This window comes from Heloderma suspectum, chromosome 1 (assembly GCF_057233095.1).
Source record: "Heloderma suspectum isolate Gila_16-S chromosome 1, 16-S_ref, whole genome shotgun sequence".
Taxonomy (NCBI): Eukaryota; Metazoa; Chordata; class Lepidosauria; order Squamata; family Helodermatidae; genus Heloderma; species Heloderma suspectum.
In genome coordinates this window covers 132,404,771-132,414,118 of record NC_139458.1, presented here as the reverse complement: position 1 = coordinate 132,414,118, position 9,348 = coordinate 132,404,771, and the positions used below count along the sequence as shown (strand labels likewise).

Sequence of the window (9,348 nt, the reverse complement as noted above, 5' to 3'; positions counted from 1 at the left end):
CCTAGCCCTGTCCATGCTCCCTGGCTGCCCTGGCTGCCCTTTCTCCTTCTTAGTATTCCTTAGTTGTAGGAGTATTGTGCAACTGCAAAGTTGTAGCTGTATTGCAGTAATGCGACTGTGAAATACCATGGCTGCAGGCTCCTGCTGCTGGCTGCCCTGTCTCCTTCAGCTCTGTGTATTCTTTATTGCGCACTACATATAAACAGGCTACTCCACTATTGTAAATGAAACAGTGCTACTGCTATTATGAATGGGGAAAAGAGGTTACGTATTGTGAAAGCAGCCCTACTGCAAATGGGGGAAAGGGGGGGGGCAGCCCCACCCCTTGACCACATCACTTGCAGGTCACAGCCAGGTCACAGAGGCATGCCCAGGATTTAATGCAGGGGGATGGAGCACACTGCCGTGGAACCACTCCGGAGTAAAAGGACTTTCCGAAAATATGCATTTTCAAGACAGATGTGGTGGGATGGTGGTGGATTGGCAGCAACATCATCTGTCACAAATGACCGCAATGCAGTCTACCACCACATTAAATCGGACGTGTAGATTGGCCCCTGGTAAGTGAAACAAGAACTCAGCAATAAGGCTAACCTGTTTTGGATGGAATAGCACTCCCCTTGAGGACTGAAATTTACAGTTGGGGTGTGCTTCTAGGACCTAAGCATTGAGACTGGATACCCAGGTCATGGCTGTGGCTAGGACTGTTTTTGCCCAGTTTTGGTACACTTAGGATGCAATTAGATCTTATGCATGTTCAGACTGAGAAAAAAAGTCCTACAGGTCTCAGCATTCCCCAGCAGGCTGGGAATTGTAGGGCTTTTTCTGTCTAAACATGCATAGGATTGCACCCTAAATAGCTGAGGGCCAAGCTGTCTTTAAGATACAATAAGTATATTGTATCTTAAGTTCTTACTGCCAGTAACTAAGACTTAGGAAAAACATACCAACCTTTCAGAATGGGAAAAACTGCCAAAAAAAAAAAAAAAACCTGGGAAACCACCAAACAATTGGTGGTTGGGGAAAGGGAGTTGGACCAGGAGAAGAGGGCATGGCTTTCTGAAGAACCCAGAGGGCTAGGTATGAGCCCCAGGCCTGATTCTGCACCCCTGCTCTAATGTCTCTGCCCCTCTCCTTGGCCTCCATCCTTCCCTAAAATGGAGCCTTCTAGATGCGTCAGAATGTATGAGGAACCAAACCTCTCCCTCCCCCTTTCATCTTTCTAGGAATATCTTGGAACAAAGGAAGGATGTGTGGCCAGGCCCTCCCAGGATATTGACTGGAGGGTTTGAAATCTCCTCCCTAGGAACTGCCCAGCCCCATAGAAATACTTTGGCTCTTGGAGATTTTATCTTTCAGGTAGTTGGCAAAGAGACAAGACAAAACTCTTCCATGCTCTGGAGCATGGGCATTGTTAAATGTTGGCACACCTGGGCACGGTCTTGGATCTTTTTCTCTTTTTTTAGATGCACCAGTGACATCATCTGACCCAGTACAAGCCTGCCTATATATTGCAGCGACAAGGAGACATTAGGGCCCCATTTACATGGCGCCAACTGGGTCTATTGCATCGTTGGAGCTGCATAGATCCTGTGCTGTGGATGCTCAATGACCTAGATATACTGGGGCTAGTTCCTGCACAGTTTTGCTGTGGCACGGGAGCCCGGCGAGTGCGGTCACTGCCGCCGCGAGCAATGGCACCTGGCAGAGAGGGGTGCAGTTGCTCGCAGTGGCGGCGGCACGAAGCTCTGGTTCCCTCTCCCTTGGCAGCTGTGGCCCTCTCTGCCAAGCAGAGCCCCGGCAGAGAGGGACGCAGTTGCTCGTAGCGGCGGCATGAAGCACCTCTTCCTTCTCCCATCCCCTCTCCCATCACAACTGCGGGCAGGATGGGAAGCAATTGGGAAGCAAGAGAGGGGAGGAGGAAAAAGGCATCACACTGTCACTCCCCGCCCACTCCACGCCCACCGCAAACTGTGCTGTCACCCTGAGGGATGGTTAGACAGCGCACTCCGCCATGGTGAAGCCACAGCAGCTGAAAAATTCAGAGGAAAACTAAACCTTGGAAATACGCATTTTCCGGGTGGAAACCACGGAAGACTGCGAGGTGGCGACTGCATCATCTAATCAAAAGGACCTCCACTCACACCAGCCCTGGAGTAAAAGGCACGTCTAGATGTGCTCTGGGACCCACTCCCTTGGCAGACCAAGAGGGGATATAGCATGAAGGCAGAAGCCTTTTAAACTATAGGAGACACCGCCACCTTTCTTTCCACTGTCTGCTCATTGTTTTGTTTTTTCTCTCCCTTTCTACTCTTACATGCCCACTGCTGGAAATTTGCTTGCAATTCAAGTTTGAAGAGAAAAGGGGAAGGGCAGGAAAAGAGCTACTTGGCTTTGGGAAATCTCCCTCTCCTTCCCCTCTCCGTTTCCAATCACCATTCTTCTTTTCCTCTTCTTTCCTCCCTTACTCTATCCTGGTCTTTCTCTTCTTTATTCCACCCATTTCAAGTCTTGGAATTCTCGTGGTAGGGGTGGGGATAAATGTTCTGATTTGTATTAGACTTTATGCAGACAGTCAAGAGGATTTATTTCTCTCCTCATCCAACTCTTTGGGGAAAGTGTTCACATGGTTGCAGAGGAAGGAATCCGGGGCTACTTTGTCAGTTGCCATTATCTGGCAATGGAATGATAAGCTTGAATAAAAACAGGAGTGGGGGGGGGGGCAGGAAGAGAAATACTGCTCACTTATACAATCCTATATGTCTACTCAGAAGTAAGTTCCATTATGTTCAATTATGCTTTCTTCCAGGAAAGTGTTCATAGGATTGCAGTCCAAGTTATTTTTTACAGCCTTATCCTCTACATGTTTACTCAGAAGTCCTGAGTTGTGAGGATGGTACTGCGGGTTTAATGAATTGCCCACCCCATTCCACTCCACTGACTTGGCTACCCTTTTGGCTCAATTCTGGGTATGTTTTGTCATTTGTGTTTTGTCATGGACTCTAGCTTCAGTGGTGAGAAAAAGGCACTTTGTACATGGTCAGAGGTACTTTTCTAATAACTTAGCCTATTATTGAAAACAGACTCCTTGGCTTAATCGTGGTGATGTTTTGGCATAAATTAATTTATGGGGAGGAGACAAAGCAAGCTTGCACATAACACAGAGGTAGCATCTGTTTGATGCATTGCTGCAGGATGGAAAAATTAGGCATTGTTGTTGGGAGGGGAACAGAATGTATGTAATCTGGATGCAACTTTCTTGCAACAGGTGTGGTCAGTGCTTAATATCTAAAAAAGGAATACTGAGGCTTTAATCTGTGTGGGATGTTGTTGTTGTTCAGTCGTGTCCGACTCTTCGTGACCCCATGGACCATAGCACGCCAGGCCTTCCTGTCCTGCGCTCTCTCCCGGAGCGTGCTCAAGTTCATATTCATTGCATCCGTGATGCTATCTAGCCATCTCATCCTCTGCCGTCCCCTTCTCCTTTTGCCTTCAGTCTTTCCCAGCATCAGGGTCTTTTCCAGGGAGTTTTCTCTTCGCATTAGGTGGCCAAAATATTGGAGCTTCAGCTTCATTATCTGTCCTTCCAATGAGCAGTCAGGGTTGATTTCCTTTAGGATGGACTGACTGGACCTCCTTGCAGTCCAGGGCACTCGTAAGAGTCTTCTCCAGCACCACAGTTCGAAAGCATCAATTCTTCGGCGCTCAGCCTTCCTTATAGTCCAGCTCTCACAGCCATACAGTGTGGGATGTATTCCATCACTATTGTGTCAGGAGGGGTAAGCTGCAATTTCTCAATGGTGAGAACAGCATTCTGCACATACTCAGAGGCACTCTTTATTCGTTATTTTTTGCTAACATTAGTGAAATGTAAATAAAATCTAATAATTCTGAATTTTCATACATACACGCATACATATCCTGGTCGTGAGCTCAAAAATTGTCCCCAAACCCTTGTTTTTAAACGAATGGCATCTAGAGTCCATTTTGAAACTTTTGGGGCCCTTTGAGTGCCCCATAGCTACTACAGAGCACCAAAAAGATCAACTTTGAAAACAAGCTATTTTGATCCTTTTGACACTCCGCAGCTGCTCTGGATACCATTTTTTTAGCACCATGAAGTGGGGAGGTGTGACCTGGGGGTGCAGGGTCTGGGGAGCAAAAACAGCTCCCAGACCTCCCAAAGTTACCTACCCCTATTAGAAATACCCCTGCTCTGGAGGCCCGGGGGATACCCTGCTGTAAGCAGCTTTGGTGAGTTACTCTTAGGATGTTGATAAGAAAGGGTTAGTGAGCTAGTTCAAGATTTTACTTTTTAAAACTATTCAAAAACACCGGGGGGCGGGCGGGGAGAGAACCTCTGAGGAATATAGGCAAAAGGGTATCTTGCAGCCTGTCCTTTCTCACAGGGTAGAGATGCAGACATACAGGTTTGTCAGACTGTACATCCCATCTTTCCCAGCCAGCATGGCCACCATCTGTTTGCACCATTCAGTTGTTTCCCAGGACACCAACACAAAGACAGTCCTTCCGGGGAAACAGCTGTGAGAGCTACACTTGCTCTTCACTAGTGTTGAAATTGCAAGCCCCAAGTTGTGGTAAACTGTGACTCTTGCCCCAGCAATTCCCACAAATGCTTGCTGGGAAGATGGCTGTGAGGGTAAGAGCGTGCAATGATGGCTGTGCAGCGCTCAGGGGTGGGGGGAGGATCCCAAGTGATCATGTCATGTGAATTCCACGAGGTGACTGGCTCTGGAGTGAGAGAGAGAGTGTATACTTACATACATACATACATACACACACAAATCCCTAAGGGAAATGTCCCTGTAGCTGGAACCCTCTTTTTTTTGGGGGGGGGGGTAGAGATTGTAGCTCCTTTGTTTACAAAACAGCCTCAAGAACAAAACACTTTGCAAGTGTTTTTTGTTTCTACAAATGTATTAAGAGTATTAATGTAGACAAAATCAAGCTCTACCACTTGATGCCAAGGTATATCTTAGTACAAAAGTATTACAATGACTGCAGAATCTTGACGTCCTTGCATCAGGAGCTGGAAAACCCTCCCGTCACGGGGTTCTCATGTGCACCAACCCTGACCTCTTCCCCCAAGCCTCATCATGACTTTTTGGACTGGTTACATTCAGTAGAAGTGAAAGTTGACTGGTTACAATCAGTAGAAGTACTAACTCAAAGGGTACAGATGAGGCAGCAAGGCCATATGGGATATGACAAAACAAAGTCAACAGCATGACAGCTCTTGAAATGGACACTTGTCCACCTCCATCTTGGCAAAAGCAAGAGTGACATCACAGCAAATGCCACACTGTGTCAAGGCAAGGGCTGCTCTTTGGCAAACTACACGTGGAAACTAAACAGGAGACTGAGTGGAAGCCTGTGAAGCAAAGAAAAGGTGGTGAAGGGTTTTCAAAAGGAAGTCAGTTTGCGGCCCTCTTCAAAGGGGCTATTGTGGCATGTGAAAGATAGCAATGACCCCCGTCACAGCCAGGGTGATGAAAGTGATGACAACCAGTAAGCTCAGCACCAAAGCCAGGATGTTCAAGCATTTGGCAGTAGAACCGTAGCTCCCAGCTCCACTGTGGTCACCAAACATTTTGCGATCTCTTGCCTGTTAGGAGAGAAGAAATATCAACTATGGAAAGCAAACAGGAAGATATGCCGCTGATGCATTTGTAGAAGTGTTAATCCCAGTTTCTGGATTGGAGCTTTAGCACCAAATGAGACAGAAAAAGTCACCCCAGCCCAAAACAAAACAGGAAGAACGTAGCATGTAGGAATCCTATGCTTGCATCATGTGCCGATTGTGCATCTTGTGCAACTACCTTATGCTATGGATAGCGAAGATCAGAACAGGCCAAAATACTGGTCTTATATCATTTGTTAGGCTAAAATATGCCGAAAAAGTGTATCTGAGTCCCAAGAAAGTTTCCCTCCAACAGCATTACTCCAACTGTGAGAGGGCATACGTAGTGGGTTTGACACCGGAAGACTGGCAAGGAGTCTAGTGAGCTCCCACAGCCATGTCCTGTACAGCATGCTCAGTGCATGGAGACAAGTATGGCCTAGTATAACAGGCACTTTTGCAGTTATCCAAGCAGGCCTCTCATACAAGGTAATTTACAACTGCACATATAAACAGCCTTACAGCTGCTTGGCCTCTGCGAAGTTACCTCATCCCTCTAAGATAAGGATGTTTCGACCTCTCTAACCAAAAAGCTGAGAAATTCCCCCTCCCTAGTTGGATAGCTGAGGCCCTGCTTTCCCAGGGAAAGGTGATTTTATCACCCAGTCTGTGATGTTTGAGGCACCTTCTGGAACATGGGAGATAACTATATAAGCTGGTGCTAAGAGCAGACCAATTTGGTCTCAATCTAGAGGAAAATGCACACTGCCAGCCTGGAGGAATTTGTTGATCCATGGGGCAATGTCCTGTGTGCTGTGAGGACCCGATCAATAAACTGTTAATTTGATGCATCTGTGTTTCACTCTGGAAGTCTTCAAAACTGGTTTGACTGGGGCCTGAGTAGATCAAGATCCAGGAATTAATACAGCATACAAAGGGCTTTGTTGCAGAGATCTATCAATCAGGAGGAGGAAGAACACATTTTCCTTTTGCCCCAAGTGGGTGGGAGCTGGCACAACTCTAGAGATATGTTTGGGATCAAGCTGCATGTTTCTCACTGCTGTTCCCCACATTCAGGAAACAAGACTGTAGACAGGAACAGATAGGGAGGAAACACATTGGCTTTTTTCAAATAATAGGAAAAGTGGCAACACAGTTGGTGAAATGTCATTCTGGATTAGTTATTGCATTTATTAAGAGTTGGTGCAAGTTTAGAAGTTAAGGAAGTGCAAAGAGGGACCTGATGAATGTCTGTAGGCTTTTTTTTAAAACACACTGATCTCATTAGGGACAGAAAAGATTTTACAGCGCACTCCTATGCATGTCTACTTATGTAGGTCCCACTGAATTCAATGGAATGTACTCCCAAATAGCTGTGTATTGGATTGCAGCCTTTGGGCAGGACCAACAACCCTTCAGAATTGACCTCCTACAAAACAAATAAATATGAACTTGAATTCGTTGACCCATCATAGCACCCCCTCGACCTCTAGCCCTTTGCCACCATCTTCTAAGATTTCAGTTCCTTGTTGAAACAAAATGGAACCTCCTCACTTGGATGGGATGGTTATGGGCTCCTCAGAATTAGTATCTTCTTGCTTCCGCATTTTAAAGTCACTGTTTGTTGTTTAATTGCTTATTTGTAGCCCAACACTATGTGGCTAGGCAGAGCTCAAGCCACTGAGATCTTAAGACCCTCTGCGTACAATTGGACTGCATAAGGATATTGGGCTTGTCTCTAACATGGAGGAGAGAAGTGCCACACGGATACCCTCCATCTCTCTGAATTATCCCTGTAAATAAGACTTCAGCTAAGGGCTGTGTCACACTTGATTTGCATGTCTGTGTGAATGATCTGTGGCAGATCAAACACCACGGATACAGTTTTCATATCAACACACAACTCTTTTTAAGACACTCAGCTACCCAGACATAAAGCGTTCAGCCTGTGCATGCCTAAACCTGTCCTAACAGAGAATGAAAAAACGTGACTCCTCTTCAAATGAGGAAATGGTACCGGAGGACTCAGCTGTGGTGGAGAGTACAAAAATTTGTATTGTTGAATCACAGCACTTGTGCTGACTTATCTGATCAACTGCTGCCAAATTATGGGATAGAGCTATCCCATAAACCACCAGGCTGCAGCTACCCGCTCAGTCCTCAAGGTTGCCTGCTCCTGTTGCATTGCCAAGGACCAAACTAAACAGAGCAGGGCAGCCGTAGGCATGCCACTTTACATGCCCCCAAGGCAAAACCCTCCCGCGCCTTATTTCACTGCGCTCTATTGCTTGAAACTTTCCACAGGTTGGAAGGGAGCCAACTGGGGACAAAAGGAGCAACAGGACACAGCAAGGGAAGGGGGGCTTTGTTTCCCCCACCATGCTCTCTTTCTTGGGGGAAAAAGACACCCCCACTTTCTACATGAAGGGGACAGACACACTGACTAAACGCGCAGCTGCTCTCACACAATCTAGCCGAGCTCTTGTTCTCGGTCTGATTTTTGTTTGGGGACTTAAATGGGCAAAATTAACGGAAGGCAAGGCTACACCCGCAGTATTTGGAAGTGACCCCTCCCACACGGACGCACGCACTACCCCCCCGGTGTAATCTGAACCCAGAGCACAGCTCTGGAACACCCGAAGAAATAACATAGCCACCTCCTACTCTGCTGCCCCCGAGTAGCCACGGCTAGTCCGCCACCGCACCCACTCGGGCAGCAGCCGTACGCAATATGAAGTCCCACGAAAGTCGACGGGGCTCCCTTCTGAGCAACTTGGCCAGAGGAGCTTTTAGGCGCCCGAACCTTGGAATGTAACCGCCGCCCCCCGATCAAGGCCCCCCCCCCGATCAAGGGCGCAGGGAAAGGCGGACGCGGGCGCCAGCCACAACGGAGCGCGCATGGCCGCCAAGCGGCGCCGGCGCGCCGGCTCACCTTCACGGAGAAGGCCAGAGCCATGAAGCCCAGGCAGCAGAAGTTGCAGTACAGGGTGGTGAAGAGGGACCAGAGGAAGTGGTCGCTGGGGGGCTTCGCGTAGAGCTGCTGCTCCTGCTGCATATGGATCACGGCGGAGCGCGCCGGGGCGCACGCGGCGTCGATCACCCCCATGTCGTGCTCGTCTTTCAGGTGCTCGTAGCGCGGCAAGCCGCCGCTGCCCTGGGCGGGGAAAGGGAACGGGGCGCCGCTGGCCATCTTCTCGGCGGGACGCGCTGGCGGGGGCGCTCCGGGCGGCGCGGAGAAAAGCTGGTGCCGAGGCCAGAGGCGGGGCTGCGCCGCTTTTGTACTCGGAGGCGGGCTGCGCTCTCGCTTTCCCGCCAGGAGCGCGGCTGGCTGGAGGAAATGAAACTCTACCTCTGCGCACAGCTGGCCCGGGACGCGATCGCGAGGAGTAGCCGCGCGTGCGGCTGGACTCCGCTGGAAACGGCTGGGCTGGGCTGGGCTGGGCTGGGCGTGATTCGGGGTTTCCGGCTGCGGCGCTTGAGACGCGGTTGCGCGTGTTACCGCGTTCTCCGAAGCCTCAAGTAGATGCGTTTATTGTTACTTAACCACATGTCCACATTACACCCGCAAAACGAATTCGTATAATAATACAGAAGAGCTGTTAAAAACTACCGATCCCATACATACATTTAACAAACATTAGATATTACGCGCACTGAAGATGGCACATGCCTAGTTAAGCGAAATATGAAGTCCGCTATTTATTTTT

At 48.5% G+C, this 9,348-nt stretch overlaps 1 protein-coding gene across 1 annotated transcript; it reads right to left on the bottom strand.

Annotated features, from left to right (window-relative positions):
* Window positions 1–3,104: 3,104 nt before the first annotated feature.
* On the bottom strand, window positions 3,105–8,890 carry LOC146357889 (interferon-induced transmembrane protein 1-like). The gene is made up of 2 exons (XM_084858259.1): window positions 8,574–8,890; window positions 3,105–5,626 (listed from the first exon to the last, which is right to left on the bottom strand). Exons 1-2 carry the CDS (start codon window positions 8,829–8,831, stop codon window positions 5,462–5,464), a joined length of 423 nt encoding a protein of 140 aa, XP_084714385.1. The 5' UTR covers window positions 8,832–8,890; the 3' UTR covers window positions 3,105–5,461.
* Between the last annotated feature and the right edge of the window lie 458 nt (window positions 8,891–9,348).

Excerpts from the sequence above, each read along its gene's own strand:
- LOC146357889 (XM_084858259.1), bottom strand. The coding sequence starts at position 8,831 with ATGGCCAGCGGCGCCCCGTTCCCTTTCCCCGCCCAGGGCAGCGGCGGC. Across the intron at positions 5,627-8,573 it reads CTCTGGCCTTCTCCGTGAAG|GCAAGAGATCGCAAAATGTT; the intron begins GTGAGCCGGCGC and ends CTCTCCTAACAG.